Source organism: Eutrigla gurnardus, assembly GCF_963514095.1.
Source record: "Eutrigla gurnardus genome assembly, chromosome: 2".
NCBI classification, from domain to species: Eukaryota; Metazoa; Chordata; class Actinopteri; order Perciformes; family Triglidae; genus Eutrigla; species Eutrigla gurnardus.
Window position 1 is genome coordinate 20,608,284 of NC_139916.1, and position 24,789 is coordinate 20,633,072.

Below are 24,789 nucleotides of genomic sequence, written 5' to 3' on the forward strand. Positions count from 1 at the left end.
ACTTTTGCACCCAGGTGCAGGGCTTTCATCACACAGCCTGCTTGGTGACCGAGATACCCTTAGGCTGCAAAACATATTAACACTTTTACTACTACACTGCAATGCTGCTGTTTAAATGACATCCTGTGTGGTGAACATGTAGGCCTACTGGCTTCTCCGCTGCTGTTGTCATGTTGCGTGCACAATAAAGAAAAACTGGCTTTATTCAGTGTCACATAAATGAATGAAGCCCACAAACCCACGTGGACAGGTAAGTTCTTCCAGATTTAACTTATTGATGAAGCATTTAACTGATAAATCCTGACACACTGCTCTCCCATGAAAGCCGATTTTAATAATAATAATAATAAAAGTATCGGTATCGATATCGGAAATTCTTTCGCAATATTATTTGATGTCATATCGAAACCAAATATTGCAATATCTCCCGAGTTTGAATCGGTGGACACTGCACTTTTAATCAGGTCTTTGTGGGTGTTTATATCTTTAGTAATGACACAATAATAAAATACCATATCATATAACCAAACTATTTTTTATAAAATAAATAAGAAAAAGCATTAGAAAAGGTTGCAGTCTAACTGATCTTCAACTATAACCCTTTTATAATAATAATGCAGGGATTTAAAAAAAAAAGTATAGGGGCAGTAGTAGCCTAAATAATGTTGTATTAGAAAATATATAATAAATATATAATATCATAAAATGATAGAAAAACCATCGCCTCATACAATAATAAAGCTCTGGGATGATTCTAACTTGAAAACACTGTATGCATCGTGTATTATGGATGAATTACTGGAGAAAGCGTTTCATATTCTTCATAACTACTGAAATAGTCCCATTCATCGGCTCCCTGCACGGACTCCGTGTGGATGAGTATGCTGTATTATTAAAATGAGGTCTCATCCGGTGGCCCATGATTCCTCGCAGCGTCCCTCTTGGTCGGGAGGCTTTAACAGCCGTTGGAAGTTTAGCGCGTCACGACGAGGGCGGACACCGGTGTGGTCCACGCGGCCCGTGTCACGGAGGCTGAGGGGTGCCGCCTAAAAGCGTGCGGGCTTATTGGATGCGTGTTGTTGCCAGGGGCGTGGGTTACGCCGTGAAATAGTCTAGTTTTCTCCAAAACCTGAACGAGATGAAATATAGGAAGACAACAGTCGGATCAGCTGGGCGACGAAACGCGCCGAGATCCGTCCGGAGGGGAACTGTGCCGCAGTGAGCGCCTCCATCCATCCGGCTCGACCCGGGACACCAGAGGGGGGGAAGTACGCGAGGATAGTTACAGGATGCAGAGACGCTAAGGTCGCACTTCTCGGAACTTATTCACATTTCCACCCGGAACACCTGCTATGTATTTGTGTGGATGAGTGTATGCTGGAGGGGGGGCGGCAGCTGCGCACTCGCGGTGTGTTTGAGGATTAGTGAGCGGCACAGCCTCAACACCCCGGCCTGTCCACTGTAGGCCAGCGATCCGTCCGCGGAGCACAACTACGTGTTTATAGTTTGAGCTTGTGCGGCGTCGAGGGAACCGGCAATGACATCGGGTTTAACTTGAATAGCTCCGCGCTGTGTTGCAGTAAAGGTGAGACCGGCGGCGGCGGAGGTGGTGAAGGGGGGGCGGAGTGCGAGGCGGCGAGGATGCGCGCATCCTCCGTGCTGGACATTTTGTGTGGGGTGTTCCGTGTCCGAAACAAATTCAAGACATAAAGGCCATACATCCTGAGCTGGCGAACTGCGTCACTGCATGCGAGCGTTGCAGGTAGGCAGCGAAGTCTCCCAGCAGCGTCCTCCCCTCTGCACCATGTCGCCGGTGAGCGCTTAACCATCTAACCGGGGATGGAGTCGGCGGATCAGTCGAGCAAAGATCCGCCACTGGGGTCCACGTTCTCCTCGGTGCCCAATTTAGACTCGGACATCAACGCGAATGCCCGCGGGCCTATCTATCAGAATGGCACCGACCACAATGTCAACATCCAAATGGCAGCCCTGCGAGGAGCCAGTGACCCCAGCGCGTACCCCTCCACGGACTACCGGGCGCTGGTCCGCCAGAGGTTCATTCGGCGGAGTTTGTGGGTGTCAGACGCCGAGGAGAAGCAGCAGCAGCAGCTGCAGCTGCAGCAGCAGCAGCAAGTGGACCCGTCCGAGTGTGTCAGCAGCAGCCCGGCGCCCCACATTGACCTGCGCAGCTTCGTCGATCGAAGTTTAACCCGGGTCCTGCAGGAAGCCCGCCAGGAGACCCCAAGCGCGGAGAGCCAGCTATCGGGGCCGAAGGAGAGCGAGAGCGCCGACCGGGAGAAGGGAGACAAGGGAGGAGCCGAGCCAAAGGTGGAGGTGGCGCCCTCGGATGCCGCAGGTAAAGCAGGAAGCGACGAGAACGAGGAGGAGCCCGGGATGAAGGCTGTGTCCACTTCACCCGGGGGCCGCTTCCTCAAGTTCGACATTGAGCTGGGGAGAGGGTCTTTCAAGACCGTCTATAAGGGTCTTGACACCGACACCTGGGTGGAAGTGGCATGGTGTGAGCTGCAGGTGAGTTCATCGATCATTCGAGTCCAACATGAGTCAGATAATGATAGGCCTTTTATCTGGGACGACATAAACAGGACTGTGGTTGGTTTGTCCGTTTGATTTCACTGTAACTTCATTGATTTGAAGTTGAAATAGTCACATGGTACAGTTCATTTGTGATCACCTGACCCCCTAGAGGTTCTCCAGATCATATCTAACACACTTTCTCTCTGGCAGCATATTGTCAATGAAGGGACCTTACAGGTGAAGCGTGAAGATGGAGTATTACATGCTTATCTCCTGCCTTTTGTTCAGTTCAGGTGCTGGGTCGAGTTGAAGAACCACTCAGCCATTACGGGCATTTGTATTACTCACTTTGTTGGCAGGATTTTTATGAACAGAGTAGTTCTGTTTTATGTTTTTTTGTAATGCTTTACAGCACCAAGGTGATATACTGCGTTGCCCCATTCTGATTTCCATAATTTGTTGCCATTGAAGTATTTGTTCTCACTGGGGAAAAGTATTGTTTTGTGTTGTTTCAGGGCAGAGTGAGGAGGAAGACGCTGTCAGTCATGTAGCTTTTTACTTTTTTGCTCACATTGCACCAGCTTTCCCTCTCTTAGCAATATACAATAGTTCCATCATTTAGTTTTGCATCTCCCAAAAATATGAGTACAATACCTGCATTCCCCTTTTCATCTACTTTCTGGAGTTATGATTGACTTGCATCAAAGTAATCCTGCTCTTGTACTTTAAGAGTATTCAACTGCACACACTGTGTCAGCAGGGGAACTCTGGACACTATAGGTAGTCCGAATTTTAGCACGGGGCTAATATGAATGTGCAGTCTTGTATCAGTGACAGCTTACTGTATCACTAATCTGTGTATGTGGTAATCTAATGATCAGTTTAGATGCCATCCATGTGATTTACAGATTAGCCCGCAGACAGACCTGGAGACAGCAGTTGCCCTTTCAGGGCTCAAAATATGCAAAGCTTTTACACTCTGTCCAGAGCAAATAACTGCTCTTAGAACAGCAAATTAAGTTTCATACTGCTGTCTGAATTTATACCTTAATACAGTATTAATAAAACAGATGCACAATCACCTGTTTTTTTAAACAGACTGTGGACAAATGTGCAGGCTTAGATTTCAACAAAACCAGTGTGTTTGTCCTTTTTAAAGTTTCTGATGAGTGAGGAACACATCTTAATTGGTTCAACCACGGTTTTAATGGATAATTCACATAACTTTACTATTACTATCGCACAGAATTTATAAAATGCTTTCTTTTAAATACTTTGTTTTTCAAATTCCTGGAAAGGCATGATTATTGGACTGCCTAGTTTATAACCAGTTATACTACGAGTCTTCTACTTAATGTCATCAAATCATTTTCACCAAACTTTGATAAGCAGATTTATTTTAGTCAGTGCACCGGCTGGTACTCCTGGGATTTAGACAAATTATAAGGGGCCAAAAAATCAAGCTGGTTCAGGCTGAATCTGCAACTTAACATCATTTCATGAACCTAGAATTTACTTTAAAATGATCGTAATGAGAATAATGCTGGTGACTTTAACGAGTGCAGCCCTGCAGAAGGATTTTATAGATTTAGTGCAGCTTCAGAAGGAACAGATCCGATGCTTTTTCTGTCTTCCAACTCTTGCAGAATCCAGGTTCACCCTGTCAGGCCCGAGGGAATACAAATCACAGCACAACTCAATCAGGTTCAGACATAGAATTAAATCACAATTACATTGTGCTTATCTTGTTGGCAGCAACACAGGACAACACTAACGCTATGTTCCAGTGAGGAAAGCGTCAGAACTTCTCTGTTGTGTTGATGTATAGACTATAGTGATGAGGCTCATTTGGATGTGAAATTGCCTCACAGTTTTCATCTTTTTAAGTCTTGGTTTGCTGCTTTTGTCACTTGAATTTAATAACACAGTTAATACTCACTTCATATTGTAGGAGTAAAACATTAACGTCAGTTCAGCAAATTAAAGCGCCTTAAAGGTTTTTTTTTCTCCATATTTCTTACCATCTGTCAAGAGGGAAAGAAACTGTTTTTTTTTAAGTTTTATATTATTAATCAAAGTTTCAGGAGGACTTGTACTTTTTTAAATGTGTACCAGGAAAGGCATGTATGACTCATGATGATCTCTCCAGTAAGTGGATGTGTACAATGTGTGTTTTTACGGCTTCTGAGCAGGTTCACAGGGGAGCTCTAATGATGATTCAACCATTTTGTCCCCGGAGGTGAGGCGTTGTCCTTCAGAGCTTCTGTGTTCCGCTCACAAAAAGCCAGTGCATCTTAAAGAGTGAGCCCTTCCCGTCCGTGTACCGTGTGGGTGTTAGACCTGCGAGTGAGACAGCAGAAAGCGTTGATGCTCAGCTCAAATCCGCTGAGCAAGTTGCTCACCCGAAATTAGACGATCCTACAACACGATTTAGTAAAATGCCAAAAGACTTTACCACTTTGAGATCCACGTCTCGCTGTTGCACATTATTTGTCTTGATTGATTGCTTAATAATGAATACTATAGAAGGATTCATAACCCCGTGGCATTACCACACAGCTGTGTCTGGAGAGAGAGAATGCTGCTGATGCAGCCCTCTGCACCAAGACAGAGAGAGAGAGAGAGAGAGAGAGAGAGAGAGAGAGAGAAGGTTCAGCTAAGGACAGCGAGTAAGACTGCACTCCACAGTTAATTAGATACAAATAATAATATACGTTCTCATATTATTGTGCGAAATAAAATCTCAGTGTAGCAGATTCTGTGTTTTAAGTTCCTGCTCAGATCTTCTACGTAAACCCGCTAGAAAACTGGACAATAGGAAAAAAAAATGCAACGTTCTAAATCTGCAGCAGCATTATGAATCAGGGAGGCGTATCCTTCACAATGCTGCTCGTAATCTAAGATGCATTAGGCTGCACGCTGCATAGGTCACCGAGGGCTGTGAATGAAATCTGATTCCCCAGCAATCAATCAATGCTAATCAATACCATGTGATGTACAGTAGGTAATTGCGCATCCTAGACAATGAAGACACTAAATGCACCCTCATCGCCACCAATAAACGCGTATATTGAGACGGAGGGAGAGAAAATCCAGAGGTCGTTCAGCGTTATTCGTGGCTGAGACTGTCGCGTTGTATCCGCCATGCTGACGGAGAGAAACAGAAATGTAGAGGATGTTCACCGTCAGCTGTTTTACTATTTATACAACAGTTCAGGGAATGCAGGGGCCAAAATATTGATCCAGTATACACGGATTCACACAGGCTCGTACACCCAAAGATGAACAATTCAAATTCAAATGTTTTTTACTGATTAAAAATGCAAGATAATCTTTTGTTTATCTGTCGTGACAGATGCGTCTGCCTCTGTGTCACAACACCGGATTAAATAAGGATTTTGCTTTTTCCGTAAATGTGGATACTACTCATAGTCGTGAGGGGCTTTAGTGCCATGTGTTTCATACACAGTGGTTATAGAACAGAGTAGACCAGAACAGACCCCCATGTTTACCCACTCAAAATGCCAAGGTTGTGTTCACTCTAAACATGAGGCAGTTATAGCAGAGCTCCACTGCTGAAGTCACGCAGTGAAAGGTTGAAAAGGGATTGTCTTCCATTACTACTTGATATTAAAAAAAAAAAAAAAAAAATGAAAATGTCAATGAGTCCGCCCCTCCTTTCTCCTTCACCACCCCTCAAACAAAATCTGGACACTGAACAAATCATTGACCGCTGCAGATCTCAAACTCCCGGATACAAAAAAAGTGAGCTGATGAACTTCAAATTCATTATTTATCATAAAAAAAAAAAAACAGTCTTTCTCCATTTTCCCCAGGAACGGAAACTATCCAAAGCTGAGAGACAACGGTTCAAAGAGGAGGCGGAGATGTTGAAGGCTCTGCAGCATCCCAACATCGTGCGGTTTTATGACTTCTGGGAATCGCCGGTTAAAGGGAAGAAGTGTATCGTCCTGGTGACAGAGCTAATGACCTCAGGGACACTCAAAACGTGAGAGTCAATATGAAAAATGCTGAAGAAAGACATTTTTTAATAACCATCTTTACTGCTATGTTTGAGATGTATTGGTATCCCTTTCATCTGATCTCAGATGTGTCCTTTTCAACCTATCACAATCTCTTATTGATGTTTGTATCAGGCAGTTAAAAAAGCCTTACAGTAATGACTATTACTCTGTCTACATCTTGTGTATCAAGTTTCATACCAAGTGAATAACACCATTACAGTTAATCTAATACTATGCGGTAGAGACTGAAAATGTAGTTTTTATGAAAGACAACTGGTTTCTGTCCTCCCACAGGTATTTGAAGCGTTTTAAGGTGATGAAGCCTAAAGTTCTTCGGAGCTGGTGCAGGCAGATTCTCAAAGGCCTCCACTTCCTCCACACAAGGACTCCCCCAATCATCCACAGAGACCTGAAGTGTGACAACATCTTCATCACCGGTCCCACGGGCTCGGTCAAAATAGGAGACCTGGGCCTGGCAACACTGAAGAGGGCCTCCTTTGCTAAAAGTGTTATTGGTTAGTCACCAGCTAGTATTCTATTTTATATCAAATGAAACATGCAATAATTCCTAACACAACAGATATATTATCTCCTTTTTAGTTGATACGAGAACATGTTGATACGGAGTAAGCATTCATTGCTTTAAACTTTTTCAGCATAATGTCCGCTTTAAGTCCGCCATAGTTTGGTCAGTTTTTTCTCAATTTTGAGCGATTACAAAATTTGTGAGCAGCTGTGTTGGGTTTCGGACCTTAACACCGGTATTGATCTCACTGAAATAGGAAGACACACTGATGACTGCATGCTACTTTATATTTGATCACCCCCCTCTTTTGCATTCATAGGCACTCCAGAGTTCATGGCCCCAGAGATGTATGAGGAGCACTATGATGAGGCTGTGGATGTCTATGCCTTTGGGATGTGCATGCTAGAGATGGCCACCTCAGAGTATCCCTACTCCGAGTGTCAGAACGCTGCTCAGATCTACCGCAAAGTCACTAGCGTGAGTTCATGTTCAAGCTGTTAGCTGTTCTTAACAACATTAATTATCTGTGTGTTGGGCTAGGAGACATGTACAGAGGTCAATGATTATTTTCACTATCAATAATCAAATATAACTGAATAGACTTGAGTAACCTACACTACATTTATCTGACAGCTTTAGTTACTGTACAGATTCACATTATTAAAACTACATGTGTTGGACAAATTACTGATGATGTGTTATTGATTTAAATACCACGCAGTACATTACACTTTTTTGTCAATCTTCCAGGCTTAAATTTAAAATTATATCCGGGGCTACACTAAAAACATCCAGGGCTTAAAGGTTGAGTAGGTCATTTGGAAAAATTTGGACTGTGAACGCATCGCCGACCATAAAAAGACCGACCATAAAAAGACTTCCTGTTCAAAGCCGCTCCCCCAGAATGCAATGAGTGCTCGAGATCAGCAGAGCGTGTAATCAGGAAGTAAGCATTGACAGACAGGAAGGCCGTCCAATTATTTTCTCTGGCCCGATTCTTTTGATTGGACGGGGATTTTACAGTCCTGTCATGGCAACAGATGACATTTTTAAAAATGTTTTATGTCAGAGCATTTAATGTATTTAAAGGTGTTTCTGAATAGAATCACCTACTGAATTAAGGTTGAGCAAATGTGCTTTGTAGAATCTGTATTTAATGTTTTGTGACACTGCAGACAATAATTACCGTTCTTCCTCTGGTACGCAGTCACATGCTCAGCACTGATGTTTTAAGTGGGTCAGTTGGTAAATTGATACATGTCAATGGTTTGTTTTGCAGGGGGTGAAACCTGCCAGCTACAGCAAAGTCAGTGACCCAGAAATTAAGGAAATAATCGGGGAATGCATCTGCCACAAATGGGAAGAAAGGTTAGTGGAACAGGATCTTTGACAGTGTCGGCTCTGATGACGCATTTTGTAAGTATGAGGGCGATCCTTACCTCATCACCGTGTTTATTTGTTTTTGTTCCTAATGTGTCACGTCAATGCCAGTATTTGGCTCTGACACAGTTTCTGTGTGGGTTAGGTTACTACCACTGTGACCTTTAGCCCACGGTGTTTGTGTATTTGTTGCAGGTACGCCATTAAAGACCTCCTGAACCATGCCTTCTTCGCTGAGGATACAGGCGTGAGGGTGGAGCTCAATGAAGACGATGACGGGAAGAAATCCTCCATTGCTCTGAAGCTGTGGGTTGAGGATACCAAAAAGTTGAAGGGGAAGTACAAGGACACGGGTGTCATTGAGTTTGCCTTCGATTTGGTGGATGAGGTCCCAGAGGTTGTGGCCCAAGAAATGGTAAATACATATTTTAAGTTACCGAAAGAATCATTGCTTTTTATGAATATACACAGACAATAGTTGTAGAGTTTGACTTTTTCGTTCATTATTAGGTGTTAACTTTATAATTATAGTTGTATTAAGTGGGTAGCAAACAGAGGTCTTAAAATAATCAGGTGTTCCAAGGAAACAGTTAATACCTTTTCCTTTAGACTGGTTTGGGTGCTTTTCTTCTCTTTGACCTTGGCTTTCTGGCTGGACTACACTTTGTTTTAAGCTTCATTCTCTGAGCCTTTGAAAATACTAATTTACGATTTTCCCTCTGTGTCTGTTCATTGACGCTTCAACAATAGCTCTAATTGAGTGTGTAAGGAATATTAAGCTATAGGTAACCATGGCAACAATACATTCCCAGTTAACTTTCATTGGTAAAACAAGCCCCTCCTTCAGTAAAATGGCAAAAACAAACCAGATGGTGATTGGTGGTGTGGTGTAAACACAAGTGGCTTTGGTATAAACACAATAATACACAATGAGGTGGCGGTGGTAATGCAATGAGGTGCTTTTGATTTGGCTTTTGTAATCCCACTAAGTAGTTTTTTTATATAGAAGTGTCCTCTAATAATTACTTTGGAACACAATCGTGGGTCTTTTTAATTAGGTGTAATGTAACAGGGAGTTGGTTAGTGGTCATGGTCTGTAATAAACGCTTGAAGGATGTAGTGTATTGATTGAAACTTAGAGCAACTGTCCAGTTGATCTTTGCTCTTCCATGCAATCGTATGAGATGGCATGAAAAGGCGTCTGTTTGGTGTTCAGGGGAAGAATGTAGAAAGTAGATTTTACACTCAACAAAAATATAAATGCAACACTTTTGTTTTTGCTCCCATTTTTCATGAGATGGACTTAAAGATCTAAAATTCATTCCAGATACACAATATTACCATTTCTCTCAAACATTGTTCACAAATCTGTCTAAATGTGTGATAGTGAGCACTTCTGCTTTGCTGAGATAATCCATCCCACCTCACAGGTGTGCCACATCAAGATGCTGATCTGACATCATGATTAGTGCACAGGTGTACCTTATACTGCCCACAATAAAAGGCCACTCTGAAATGTGCAGTTTTGTCTCACAGCAAAATGCCACAGATGCCACAAGCATTGAGGGAGCGTGCAATTGGCATGCTGACAGCAGGAATGTCAACCAGATCTGTTGCTCGTGCATTGAATGTTCATTTCTCCACCATAAGCCGTCTCCAAAGGCGTTTCAGAGAATATGGCAGTACATCCAACCGGCCTCACAACCGCAGACCACGTGTAACCACACCAGCCCAGGACCTCCACATCCAGCAGGTTCACCTCCAAGATCGTCTGAGACCAGCCACTCAGACAGCTGCTGAAACAATTGGTTTGCATAACCAAACAATTTCTGCACAAACTGTCAGAAACCGTCTCAGGGAAGCTCAACTGCAATCTCGGTTTACATTGTTCAGGGCAGATGGCAGACAGCGTGTGTGGCGTCGTGTGGGTGAGCGCTTTGCTGATGTCAATGTTGTGGATCGAGTGGCCCATGGTGGTGGTGGGGTTATGGTATGGGCAGGCATCTGTTATGGACGAAGAACACAGGTGCATTTTATTGATGGCATTTTGAATGCACAGAGATACCGTGATGAGATCCTGAGGCCCATTGTTGTGCCATACATCCATGAACATCACCTCATGTTTCAGCAAGATAATGCACGGCCCCATGTTGCAAGGATCTGTACACAATTCTTGGAAGCTGAAAATGTCCCAGTTCTTGAATGGCCAGCATACTCACCGGACATGTCACCCATTGAGCATGTTTGGGATGTGCTTGACCGGCGTATACGACAGCGTGTACCAGTTCCCACTAATATCCAGCAACTTCGCATAGCCATTGAAGAGGAGTGGACCAACATTCCACAGGCCACAATTGACAATCTGATAACCTCTATGCGAAGAAGATGTGTTGCACTGCATGAGGCAAATGGTGGTCACACCAGATACTGACTGGTTCTGAGTCCCCAGACCCCCAATAAAGCAAAAAAATGCACATTTCAGGGTGGCCTTTTATTGTGGACAGTCTAAGGCACACCTGTGCACTAATCATGATGTCAGATCAGCATCTTGATGTGGCACACCTGTGAGGTGGGATGGATTATCTCAGCAAAGCAGAAGTGCTCACTATCACACATTTAGACTGATTTGTGAACAATGTTTGAGAGAAATGGTAATATTGTGTATCTGGAATGAATTTTAGATCTTTAAGTCCATCTCATGAAAAATGGGAGCAAAAACAAAAGTGTTGCGTTTATATTTTTGTTGAGTGTATGATTGATTACATGCAAATTCCAAACCCGCTTCATTCTGAACTGCGGCGACCATCTCGCCTGTGCCCTGTAGGTGGAATCAGGCTTTTTCCTGGACTGTGATGTGAAGATAGTTGGAAAGTCCATCAGGGACCGCGTGGCTCTCATCAAATGGAGGAGGGAGCGGACTGTCTCGTCTGGAAATGGCGAAGCAGCCGTGAAGAAGCCCCAGCCGAACTTACTGCAGGTGCCCGGTGCGCCACAGGCACCGGCATTATTGATGACAGATCATGAGGACCAAGAGGTGGAGCAGCAGACATTGATCTGCACTATCCCGGCCGTCACGTCTACCACATGTGAGACCCTGCAATTAAAAGCACACATCATTCACATACAGCCTCAGTGTCACTGTTAGAACTTGCTGATCCATTAACAGAGGTGAGAGGTACTATGCCTTACAATGGTAAAATTGGTACTTGTGTCTGCAGCGTCTATCAGTCAGCAATGAGACATCATCTCAGATTCTTCTTCACTGTCCTTCCTGCAGAGGATCGTTGTGCTAACATTTTATTCACCGTGTTATCACAGCTGACAGCGGAGTGAGTTCTACCATGCAGTTAGATGATCTGAGCAATCAGCAGGATGGCCCCTACCAGTCGCTTCCAGAGCCTATCTCCACAGCTCAGATCTACAGTCCTCCTGCACATGTTGAGCCTCAGCTGCAGCAGGGGGCCTACCAGCAAGCCTCAGCACAGGCCTCTCACGAAAACTACACACAAATGTCCACTCCATTACACCAGGGAGTCTACCAGCAAACCGCAGGTCAGCTGCATCCTGGGGCCTTCCATCAACCTGCAGCACAACTGCAGCAGGGGCCTTATCAGTCTCAAACGGTGAGTGACATCGTCTCGTATTTGGGTGGCAGCTTTCTTAAATCCTTCATTTGTTTTCTGAGTTTTCTTGAATAACATTTTTCTTTTTTCTATTTCGGAATGATACCCGATCAGCGTCACCACAGTGAACCCTTTGTATGTAATGACAACCTGTTCATCACTGAGAGCACAGTGTGTTTTAGGCGTGGAAGTGCCTCCCTGGTTGAGATGTTACGGTGTAGGACACACTCTCTCGCTGAGACAATGAATAAAAGTCCATGTCCGCCACGGGATCTGGTTTCAAACAAAAGCAAAGAGAACTTCTTATCCTCTAACTCAGCCCAGAATCCATCATCATCACCACCGTCTCCATTGCCCCCACATCAACGCTCTCATCATGACTCAGCAAGTAATTCCAATTCACCTGCCCTCCCAACAAATTTACAACTGTCCCCGGAGCTCTGTCTGAGCGTGCCACACATCCCCCAGCCCCACCGCCACTGTAAGGCTTGCATGTCTCTCCTCCTGTGGGATAAGACAAAGGAAAAACCTCAAATACAGCCTTTCCCCACGTCTGTCCAGTTTTCTTCCGTCTCGACGCCAGGCATACCCACATCTCCTCACCTGGCACCTCCAGTCATGCTTCATCATGCATCATCAAACGGTCAACCGACCCTGGTGACTTCCCCTTCACATCTGTCCCCACCCTCACACGCTGTGCTCTCAAGGACTTTGTATGAAGGTGGATATCTCACTCTTCTCGACCAGTGTCTCCATCACATCGTCAATCGCAGGACTAGTTCCCCCACCCTCTCTGCTAATCATCCGGCGCACGGCCACAGGGAGTTGTGGGGTGCTGCCTCCTCAGTAGTTGGGCGTAGAGACAAGCGAGTGAGTCTCGATGTCCCACTCTTCTCTAGCCCGAATCCGGACAGCGACCGGCTGTTGTCAGCACATGAGAGTGAAGGCAGACCAGACCCACTGGTAGGTTAGAGAAGGAGGCTTCATGTAGGCTCATTTCTGCCATAGCAGCACCCTGCTGTATCTTTCATGATTCTGCCAGTTGCTTTGCTCCTCTGGCCTTTTCGTGAAGGTAGCAAAGGCAGCCCAACAGCCAGTCTCTCCTCCTGCCTAATACAAGATAAGGCCTCTGTTTTAGTGCGGCAGCATACAAAATGGTGTTCTAGCACAGTGTGCAGCAGTATTGCTATGTAATGCTATAAGAGTATAAGCTATAACTCCCCTTTTCCATTTTAGCTTGCCTAATTGGACTCGCCGACTGCTAAATCACACCCCTCTCTCCTGTCCTGCTTATGACTACGTCTGCTTTGACCCAGTGAACATTTTCACCTTGAGCTTAGTTTGTTGCAGTAAATATACAACCATAGCCGTGCCATATTGCACCCAAAACACGGTCCAATAAATGTGATCTCTTCTATGTATTTCTGACAGACAGTTTCCGCTCCAGCTACACCAGCCCCTATTGTGCACCAGAGTAGACAGACAGCACAGAGCTTCCCAGCTGCAGTCCCCACTCTACAGCCACAACTCACTACCCAACCCAGCCAGGAGCAGGTACTGCATGCATCTGCGACAGACCAACAGCTGTAGTGAGAAACAAAAGGCAGAATTAGGAGGAAACGTCTGGAAGTTAACCCCTTGAAGCGCACTCAGGTTTTATAATGAATCGTTTTTGATTCATATTTGACATTTAAAATGACTAATTCTACCATTCATTGTCAAATGTTAAGTGTGTCATAGTTATTGTTATAGTAAATTAAAAAAAATGCAAATTATTTTAATGTGCAATTGCAGTTTCCTGGCACCAGCTATCTGAAAGCACTCTATTTGTAGGTTATCTGTGTGTAACATGGATACAAAGTGCATCCTCTTTTAAATGTTTCATCACATACATGTATGTGCATGTGTGTGTGTGTGGCTTTTCATGCGGTTTATGTTTCCTTCCCATTTGTCTTTCTTCCCTTTAGTGCCATCTCCAACCAGCCGCTTTGCTGCCCCAGGTACAGCCGACATTTCATGCACATGCACTGCAGACCACACAGAATGATAGGGTCGCATTAAGTCTACCTGCCCAGCAGCTGCCATTTATTAGTGTGGAGGAGCTTTTAGGCCATATATATTTTGTCAGTTTAATTCAGAACTAGTGTGTCTTTCCATCACAACATTCATGCTCTGTGGAAAACAAATGTTTCCCCTTGCTTAGCCGTTATCTGCTGACCAGCCTAGATCTTACCTGATGTTGTCCTCAGTCACTGCAGTACTCCTCCCACACTCCTGCCCCTGCAGATCAGCACACATGTGCGTTGTGGTCACTTTAAACACAATTAAGGTCGAAAATATGGCAGAAATATCCCACCTTTGTTCGTATAAGTGACAGGAGTCATACATAAAGGGCCTGTGTGAATGTTTTTTTTGTTTTTTTTTCTATCGACTGGTTGTCTTTGTTCATTATTTTTATCATTTTCCCTTCTCTCCCAGTTTCCCTCACCATATCCTGTTGTTCAAATAGTTGGCCTCCAGCCCTCATCCTTTCCCCCAGCTCCCCCTTCATGTGCCTACAGCAGCAGTGGCCATCTTCTGTCTAGCTCTCACTACTCACCTTCACCCCACCGTCCCTCCCTTCCTCTGACCCCTCATGCTGCCTTGCCCTCTCTACCCCTCGGCACCCCTCAGACCCCTATGGCCACACCTCAGCACGTGCCCAGTATGGCACTGTTTTCCATGACCATGTCCCCTGCAGTGCCCTATCAGCAGGGCAGCCCTCTCACCTCTGAGACAAACCTTAGTAGCTTCCATACCACCCATCCCTTACATCTCTCCCAGGTACAATCCACCCCATACCCCGCCCCCTACCCTGAGCAGCAACTGGCTCAGCCGCCTGTCCAGGTGAATATTGGCTCAGTTCTTCATGTAAATGGTTGGGTCGTGGAAAATCTGTAACACTAAGGTGGCAATGTGTCTAAATTGTGGGCGTAATGCATGCAGGGCATTCGTTCTGGGATGTAGAGGTGATCATTAACCAGTTAACGTTATTGATGAACAGTTCCCCTAAATGTGTTGCCTTTTACAGGTACAGATGACTACGCCACATGACCATTTGGGAGATCATCAACTTTCGGCTCCTGTCCATCCAGTCTTGTCAGCAGTTCAGACTCCTCTCTGGGGAAGCGCAGTAGATACGGAGACTTCTGGAGCTGGCCAAGACTTGACTGTAACTCCTTCAGCTCCAGCCTCGATCTCAGCCCCAGCACAAACTCCAGCTCTTGTCCCAACACAAAACCAACCACTGCTCCCAACTGCAGTCATGTCTCAATTCCCAGCTTTGACTCTTGTGAATGCCCCGACTTCAGTCCCAGTACAAGTTCCAACAGCAGTGCATACCATAGTCTCAGCCCCAGTTCAAGCCCCAGTCTCGGGTCTCTCTTTTGAATCGCCAAAAGGCTCATCGACAAGCTCAGATAAATCGTCTGCAATCGGAAAACCCAAACTCTCGGTCCCCGGTTTGGGCCCAGACCCAGCTCCTGTCGCAGCTTCGCTCCCAGCTACAGCTCTGCAGCCTGCTGGCATCCAGACAGCAGCCTTAGTGTCTGAGAGTGCCAGCCAGGCCGCCACTCAGCAAAACCTCGAGTCGACATCTTCATCCAGCACCCTCCAACAAGAGCCCTGTGTGGAGGTAGGGATAAAGCCAAACGTTTGTACTTTTTCAAGTGTAATGATGAACCATTAGCATAAACATACTGTTAAACGTGTACATTTGCGAGATGAAACGTGTGTCTGCATCAGTGATGTTTAATTGTCAGTCAGAGAGCATGTTCAAAACGCAGGCTGCCTTTTAAAGAATGCCTCCATCCCATCTTGAAAGCATCCTCTCTGTTTGAGACTAAAATAAACATTTAAGGTCAGATGCTAAAGCTACACATTAACATTAATATATATATTATATTATATTAATATATAGTGTTATATATTCTTGCAATGAACCATTCTGTATAAAATACAACCATTACCAAGATCTAACTGTTTTGCCCAATTTTCTGTTTTTGGGATGTGGCTCAGGACAAACCTGTATCTTTACCTAGTTATGCCTACGACAGGTGGGTGTCAAGTTTCAATTGCCAAGTCTTCCAGCTCTGTTAAAATAATCCAAGAGGTGCTGAAATCAATGTTTTCCTTTCATAGTCTCAACTCCGATGTGGCATCTGGTAAGGAAACAAGTGATGGCTATGACAGCTTGGCTAGCGGAGGGAAAGGGGATGGAAAACCCAGGAAACACCACCGCAAGTCGGCCCGCACACGCTCCCGGCAAGAAAGGACCAGCAAACCCAAACTGAGCATGCTTAACGTGAGTCGTGGAAAAAGTGAAGTCAAAAAGTCTCATGATTTTGATGTGTCTGATTGTAAAGTGTAAACCCCGTCCACGCAGGTTTGCAACACTGGTGATAAAATGGTCGAATGCCAGCTGGAGACTCACAACCACAAGATGGTGACATTTAAATTTGATCTAGACGGAGATGCTCCAGAGGAAATTGCCACTTACATGGTTAGTTAAATCTTTCACACAGTTTTTGTCATTTGCCAGTTATATTTATGACGATGTTCAACATCTCTGCCACTGTGTGCCGACAGGTAGAGAATGGGTTCATCCTGTTTTTAGAGAAGGAGATCTTCATCGACCAGTTAAAGGACATTGTGGATAAAGCCGAAGACATGTTGAATGAAGACATGGAGGGTGAAAGGGTGTCCGCCTTGAGTTGTAGTCCTGAACAAGGACAAATATCTGATGGGCTGGTAGGAGAGGTAAGTGTATAAACATACAGTATATACTATGTAGTTTGTACAGACACATTGCATATGCTAATACATAGATTTAGACATGGACAGAGACATGCATAGACATGGACAAATACAGATGTGAAGTAGCATATTGAATTAGTTCCCATCTGTGTGTCGCTCTGCAGAGTCAGCAGCCTGGAGCACCTCAGCCAGTCTATCAGCAGAATGGTAAAACAATCATCCCAAACGTTTCCATGTCTCATTTTCATCACATTTGCTTGTAAAGAAAAAAAAGAAAAAAGGTGTAAATGTTTGAACACTTGATTTGCAGTTCTTCATACAGGAAAGAGATGGTTCATAATCTGCCCCGTTGAGGAGACGCCCACATCCAGTCAGGAGACCCCGTCTGATGGCACAGCCACACAGTCTCCTAGTTCAGCCACCACCCAGCCTGCTGACAGTGGCACTGCCAGGCCGGCTGCATCCAGAGGTGACTTTGTCTGACGGAGCAATTTCAGCACAAAATTTGACAATTTCTCGGCACAATAGCACTGCCTTGTGGTGAAAAATAAAATAAATAAATAATAATTTTCTCTCATTTTCATGTTTCCCCCTGCAGAAGAGGGGTCGTCCTCCACGATGTCTGGTGGAAGTGGAGGCTTCACCTATGATGTGTATGGATTCTGTAGCCCACCGATAATGTCCAACACGGACCCTCTCCTCTTTGCTACTCTGTCTCCCCCTGTGTCTGCTCCCCCGACGCTTCAGTCAGTGACACTGGTGGAGCCAGCGGGCAGCGCTGTGCTGCCCAGTGTTCATCAGGCCCAGCCAGCCAGAGCTCAGACTTTGCCCCCGTCATCCCCACATACGTCGTTCCCAGTGGAAGAATCACGAGGATCCCCTTTGGGCTCCATATCCCCGATTCATGCAGCTCAGCAGATGTCTGACATGACATGTCCTGTTTCTATGGCTGATGAGGTGCCCTGCTGCCCTCTGGTCATGCCCCTGTCTCTGGATGTGAGTGGTTTACAGGCTGGGTCTCCTCTCACTCCTCTTCCACTCCAGGAGCCAGGTTCAGCCAAAGAGCCGCTGTCCGTCTCCTATGCCTCTGCAGCTCGCAGCGAGCGCCCACAGCAGCCTGTGGTGCTGCACCAGCCTTTTTCCAGCGTGGGAGGGACCAAAGTGTCCTCAGTACCCCAGAGCCCAGCGCCATCCCAGCATGGCACGGGGCCAGGTGAGTCGGACGGCGAAGGACGGCTGGGCCGCGGGGGCTTTGTGGACAGCACCATAAAAACACTGGATGAGAAACTAAGGAACTTGCTCTACCAGGAATATGCTCCCATGTATCCATCAGGCAGCGCTGCAGAGACGCCCGGCTCCGGCACCGAGTACATTCAGTCTCCTCCTGGTCCCGACAGCGCCACTGGAGGGTCAGGAAACAGCACGCCAGGGCCGATGGGGGAGGGACGTTACAGGGCAGGAGAACAGCTGGTAAGAACAATAATCAGTAGCTTCTGAATCGATATGAATCACTTTCATCAGTTACAGCTACAGCATATTCACATACAGTTGAAAGTTAACTAAACAAAATCATTTCACCACAAGGTCCATTTAGTATTTAGTATTAATATTTAGCTACAGAACAGCACCTACTGTAAATTGACCTTGTAGTTAGTTATGTATGTATAAATGAAATAATGTGAATTATGTTCATTTAGATTACATTTATGGAAAAATTAGATGCTTTATTTTTACTAACAGACATTACTGGCGTTAAAAAACTCTTAGACAGCTTCAGGAAATGTTAATTATTCTGATTTTGTTGTTGTCAAATGTAAGTCTTTGTATTAAAAGGTCAACTAATTTGGGAGTTGGAAAATGAACATATTTTGGCATACATTGAAAACTATATTGCAGCATTTTAAAATTAACATTAGCATTCCAAATGTAATTAAAGGACAAAAAGACTAATCTTACACAAGCTACAGTAAGATCTGATGATAAATATTCCGATAGACATCATCTAAATATCCTCTCTATATTAACACTTCTATAATAGGACAGTGACAGATGGTTTGTATTGTAGTTTTCTAATGGCTCTGTCTGTTTCATCTCTCATCATGTCGCCTCTATTAGCCTCAAATTCCAGAGAGAATGGATAGTTTGAGCACACTGAGCGACTCAGCCGTGTGTGGTATGTACAGCACACACTCATCAATCCAACATTGTATTCTGCAGTTTTCTACAGTTTGTCGATCACTGCAGTGCAACTGTGTTCATTGTTACCGGATTTTTTGCAGCTTCCCTGTCGAGAAGACACGTTCCTCACTCTGCTTCCTGCTCTGGAACAAGAGGTCGATTTAAGGTATGGAAGGGAGACTTTCCTCACATGGAAGTACAATTGTCTTTCCGATTAGTTCAACTGCGGTTACAGCAGCATGACATGATGCCCTGTGTCTGTTCTTTGCTGTTGCCAGATCATCTCTGTTCCTCCTGAAGTGGCCAACAGACGAGATGTGAAGCAGAGAAGCTGGAGCAGTGCTGCTTCACCGGCGCACCCTGGTGGATACAGCGAGGACCACGTCCAGGTCGAGGCCATGACTGCATCCACCACAATCGGTCGTTTCTCTGTGGTTAGCACTGAAGATGACATTACACAGAGGACGCGTTGCAGCCGCTACTCTGCCCCGCCTGATTTCTACCTTGACACGCCTCCATCCGTGGCCAAGCGGGGCTCCCTGCCTCACGCCTTGACCTCGAACTCTGTCGCCGTGGACGTCACAGTCCATGCTCGGTTCCTCTCCTCGGACTCTGGGGCCGAGAGCAGCCCTGCAAAGCTGGCTCCCGCCACGCCGTCTCAACACACTCGCTCCGAGCGCAGAGGGAGCGACCTCATGAAGAGGGCAGTGGCCTTCCTCCGCCGGTCAGGACGCAGCAGCAGCGTGCAGAGCTCTGACTCGCCAAGTAGACATGCAGGCGTGCACGGCTCGGCCTATGGCAGCAGCGATAATGACTCGGAAATGGAGGACTCGGACGTGAAGAGGGAACTACAGAGACTGAGGGAGAAGTAAGTACGTCCTGGGGTTTGCTTTTGGCCTCATTGAGTGTCTTCACGTGCAAATACCTCTCATTTAGCTTGTCAATGACCAGGATATTCCTGCCTGCATCCCCTCAGACATCTGAGAGAGATCTCTGAGCTGCAGGCCCATCAGCGGCGGGAAGTGGAGCTGCTGTATCGCCGACTTGGCAAAGCGCCTCCTACTGGCCTGGGTCTCTCACACGTTGCACCGCACGCCGGCCGTAGGAAGAGGTCCAGCAAGCACAGACTGAAGCCAGGCAAACTTCTCAGTCCTCTGGTTCAACAATTTAGAAATGTCACAACCAAAACTAGTGATTCCAGCAGATCCAGTGAGTAATCTGTTTTAGAATTGTCAGCATTGTAGGTTGAATATTTGCAGCAATACCACTCTAATGCTTGTGTGTGTGTGTGTGTGTGTGTGTGTGTGTGTGTGTGTGTGTGTGTGTGTGTGTGTGTGTGTGTGTGTGTGTGTGTGTGTGCAGGTGCTGCTACAGGAACAGGTGAGCCCACAGTGAATTTAAATGGCTCTCCAGCCAAAGGGTCTTTCCCCACTCACAGCAGGGCTCGCTCATGCACCAGCCACCTTCCCAGCTCGACCTCAGAGCCTGTGCAGACTCAGCAGCCCTGTTCCCTCAAGGGCTCTTTGTCTTCTGATAACATTTACGCCGGAGTACACGGAGACGGCACCGGCACACAAGCCCCACAAGGTGACCACGCACAGCACACGACAGAGCAGCAGCCAAACATTCTTTCCACGTATACTAACACATGTCTGTGGTGTTTTATTTAATAAGCTTTTAATGTGTGCTCTTCTTACCCTGGTGTCTTCTCCCCTCTGTCATTATACCCCTCTACAGGCTGGTCTAATTACCCTCAAACGTCTGAGAGAGTGACCTATAAATCGAGTAGCAAGCCACGAGCTAGATTTCTCAGTGGGCCTGTGTCTTTGTCTATCTGTTTGTACCTCTTCTCTTCCCGCATAGCTTCATTTCTTTGTTTCCCATTATTATTATTATTATCTATTTATCTACTTTTAGCTCAATGATACCTTTTTTCTGTTTTATTCTGCAACACTGCTGGGTTTTCTTACATTTCACCTTGTCCTTATCACTTGGCTTTAGCTTGTATTTCTGCTTGCACAGAACTATTTTGCTTATTCAAACCCCTGAAGTGTACAATTTAATTCAAAATTAAGATTTTTAACATAACATTCATTTACACCAAGAATTGTTTATATTTATCAATACTAGACCAGTGATTCACAAGCTTGAGGTTTGAATAATCAAGGTTCATTTTAATATTAATGGGCATTATCACACACTTCAAGTGTCTCCTATTGATGCTTGTGCTATTTATCCACTTTATAACATGCACATTTGTGTAACATGTATTACTAGGCAATGGATTTCTGCATGCCACATGATCTGCTATAACATTACTCTCTCTGTCTATCTAACACTGCACTATGATGGCTGTCACCTGGACGACTTGCATGATTTTGCTTATAAATTGGGAACTGATTGCCTGATTGGTTTTAGTTTGGTACTTTGTTTCGTGGCAGCTTTGTTTTGCACTGCATCCTATTTTTGACCATTTTTGATGCCGATAAACATTCGTATAAAGTTTCTTTTGTCTCATAGGGTCAACACTGAAGCGACTGTGTCTCGGCAAAGAGCGTGGAAGCAGTATGTAGAATTACAGTCTCAAGCTTCATATTATCACATTCTGTTACATCAGTCTAATCAGCTCAATAAACATGATCTCATGGTGTCTCTGCAGGGTCTGGAGGTGGGCCAGGGGCTTTCAATCAATCTACCGGCGCCACACCTCCTCCTCATCAACCGGTGATGGGACTGGCCCAAGCTCAGGCCAATAACAGCAACAACAAGACGGCCACATACCGCGGCCCATCCATGGGTTCCAATGAATTCAACCTGCCTGAAGATTTGCAGCGACTGATGGAGGACTGGGCCCAGGAGGTTCTCATCGTCACCCACAGGCCGCGCACCAACTCTCTGCGCATCAGTGGGCAGCAGCTCTGGAATCAGGTCGGGCCTCCGACACGTGGACAGCAGGCCAGGGCTTCAGATGTAAGTTTCATGTTTGTTATGTGCCCGTTTGTGTTCAACCCACAAAATGAAAATGAAAAAGGCAAAATTATTAAAATCTAAAAAGAATCTTCATTAGAATTAGAGGTTCAGCAGACTTTCCAAAGTGTTTCGATGATGAGGCCTGAATTGAATATATCTATATCTGTCTACATACTTGATAGTATTCTACAAATGCAGTTCATCTTTACTGTGAATGCCCATTATCTAACCCTGTTAGGTATCATGGACAGCTCCAGGTCCAGAGGCCTGCAGTCTTCCCCTGTCATGGTCTGATAGCCCCAGGTTAACAACGATGACCAGCCCCTCCACAGGGCCGCATCCCGTTTATCCACAACACTCTCCTGCTCCATTCAGGGCCTCGTCCTCACCTCTCTCCATTAGCCAGTGGCCTGGATGGCTCTTCCCCCATCCTTCAGGAGTCTTTGCCTTTCCTCCTGTGACCTCGACCCAGGACGCCACCAGCCCCATTCCAGCTCCTTCATATCAGCCGCCCGACCCCAAAGCCAGGACTCTCTAACCTGAGTAGCATTGTGTCTTCCAACTCCGTTACCAAAAAGGAATATCATTATAGGTATAGTCAATCTTATGTGCATATACTGTATATATTTAACCAGCATGTATTTAATCATATGTACATACTCGTCTCCATTATTTTGTATGAGTTTTTTGTTTATTCCTTTGAATTTGCATCAACATACCTCATGTCCATATTACAGTAAACAACCCTTGAGTGCAGTGTCATCGTAGTTGTACATTAAAATATGTATAATTGGCCCAATCAGGCTTAAAAGAGCAGATTTTTGGTATTGCTTAAAAATGTACCATGCCACTCATTGAATGTAGATAATGTACCGTTGGTTCATGGTACATTCATATAAATAGTTTATGTTGCTCACCCCTATATATAAGATGCCGTGTGTATATAGATTGACTCCGTTTGTCTGTACATAGCTCCAGTGTTTGTACAGTTAACATTAGATAATGCTGCGGTGCTGCGGATATGTGTCTTAATGCAACACCTTATTAGCAACCATCATGCCGTCACTGTGAAGACTTGACATCCTCGTCACGAGGACCAGTTGCTTTACTCCACTCTCTCAGTCCAAGGATAGGTTTCATTTTGTCATCGATGAAATGCTTCCAGCACAAGCGCTTGAAATATCCTTAAGAGATTTGAATGAACTTGAATTTTATCTTCAGGTGAAAAAACACCTGCGAGAGTGCCTTGAATTGCAGTTTCAGTTTTATGAAGAAAAGCCTTTAGATTCAAAGCAGACACTAGATATTCGAAATGCTTTCACCGACAAAGGTAAATTATGTGATTTGGACAATAAATGTCGATTGACACGTATTTGATTTTGCAACAAAACATAATCAGACACTATAATCTGGTCATGATGCAGTCCATAAAATATCACGTATTGTAAAACAAACTCTTGTTCACTGAAGTAATTTCCTGTGGCATTGCTCTGCCACCTGCTCCACCGCCTGCATGAATACATACATATTCTGAATGTGCACAGGTTGATGTGGTGAGTTACAGGAAGATGGTATTAGGAGAAATTGACAATAAAACTACACAACAAGGAGGGATGAAGGACTCGGCATAGAGTCAAAGTCATAATCATAGCATACCTCTTACTAATGCAGTCTGTAGCTTTACATATGGTTGCCTTTGTGGTTTTTAAGAGATTACTGTGTGGTTTGTCGTTTGATGAATGTTGATGATATGATGATGTTAGAGGCACACGAAGAATGTGAATTACTGAAAAGCCACAACAGTTTGACATGTGATTTGTATGCAAAGGTTTTCTAAAATATGTTTATTCGATGTTGGCCTCACAAGATCATCTGGCTTATACTGCTAATCATATGTATTATGGCTGACTTAATTCAAAGATCCCCAACATATGTTACGCTATCACACTATCAGTTATTTGTGCTGCCTGAAAACAAACACTTTCAAAGCTTACTACTTCCTTCTCCTGTATAACTTTTATCGGCAAATGTTCCTCTGGCGTGTTGTTGGCTAAATGCATCAGTGTTTTGATGTATTCTGGTTAAAACAAAGCAGTGGCAAAAAGCTATGTAGTCGACAGGTAGGGGTAAATGATTCGGAGTATGGGGTCAAGCTCCAGAAATGCTGGAACCTATATTTCTCATAATGCAACTCAATAGCCTCTTGCATTTTCAGCATTATTTTTCATCTTTCTGAAAGCTCTTTCCAGAAGCCCAGTGGACATTATATAACAGAAAAAAGGACTCAGTACTGCTGATTTGTCAACTGAATATAGTATTGTATAAAATTGGCTGAGTGCCACATTAAAAACCTTCCATGTTTGCAAAAGTTTTTATTTGGATTTAAACTAAATAGTTGACAGAATTTCTTCCATGATGACAAATAGATTACTTCTCTTTTTCCTGAGAACTCCTTTGCTGCTATTTTCTTTGTGCTTTACAATTATTCCTGTACTTGGTCTCTTTGATGCTTGCAATGAAAGCTAGGTGTATGGTTCCTTTTGCCTGCAGTATCACCTGTTTCCCCTGCCATGTCCTGACCTCAGCAGATCGGTACTCTTTCACAAAAGCTGTACATACTTGAAGACAGAATAATAAATTCATTTTTGCTTGACATCATACAATTCTAGTCACATACTTGTTTCATGAACCTTAAATCTACAATCCAATGCATGAAAAGCTTCCGTATAACAGATTCCTTTGATCTGGCTCAATGTCA

General features: G+C 44.7%; 1 protein-coding gene across 6 annotated transcripts; it reads left to right on the forward strand.

Moving 5' to 3' along the window:
• The first annotated feature begins 1,079 nt into the window (after window positions 1-1,079).
• Window positions 1,080-24,694, forward strand: wnk2 (WNK lysine deficient protein kinase 2). Of its 6 annotated transcripts, none has more exons than XM_084033930.1 (28): window positions 1,080-2,529; window positions 6,372-6,544; window positions 6,855-7,075; window positions 7,406-7,563; window positions 8,366-8,454; window positions 8,662-8,881; window positions 11,291-11,552; window positions 11,785-12,089; window positions 13,521-13,643; window positions 14,057-14,089; window positions 14,568-14,975; window positions 15,160-15,762; window positions 16,146-16,183; window positions 16,269-16,431; window positions 16,513-16,629; window positions 16,716-16,886; window positions 17,048-17,090; window positions 17,194-17,352; window positions 17,482-18,353; window positions 18,999-19,056; window positions 19,163-19,227; window positions 19,340-19,929; window positions 20,038-20,270; window positions 20,424-20,648; window positions 20,799-20,897; window positions 21,582-21,626; window positions 21,721-22,031; window positions 22,270-24,694. In XM_084033930.1, exons 1-28 carry the CDS (start codon window positions 1,840-1,842, stop codon window positions 22,567-22,569), a joined length of 6,774 nt encoding a protein of 2,257 aa, XP_083890056.1. In that variant the 5' UTR covers window positions 1,080-1,839; the 3' UTR covers window positions 22,570-24,694. The 6 variants fall into 6 exon arrangements, with proteins under 6 accessions (XP_083890056.1, XP_083890057.1, XP_083890058.1 ...); XM_084033931.1 differs by having other exon boundaries at window positions 1,081-2,529; window positions 20,799-20,873; XM_084033932.1 differs by lacking the exon at window positions 20,799-20,897 and having other exon boundaries at window positions 1,084-2,529.
• The last annotated feature ends 95 nt before the right edge of the window (window positions 24,695-24,789 follow it).

Bases quoted from the DNA above. Each gene is read 5' to 3' on its own strand.
- wnk2 (XM_084033930.1), top strand. From the start codon at position 1,840: ATGGAGTCGGCGGATCAGTCGAGCAAAGATCCGCCACTGGGGTCCACG. The intron at 13,644-14,056 runs GTACTGCATGCA...TCTTCCCTTTAG, and splicing joins CCCAACCCAGCCAGGAGCAG to TGCCATCTCCAACCAGCCGC. The intron at 20,649-20,798 runs GTGACCACGCAC...ACCCCTCTACAG, and splicing joins CGGCACACAAGCCCCACAAG to GCTGGTCTAATTACCCTCAA.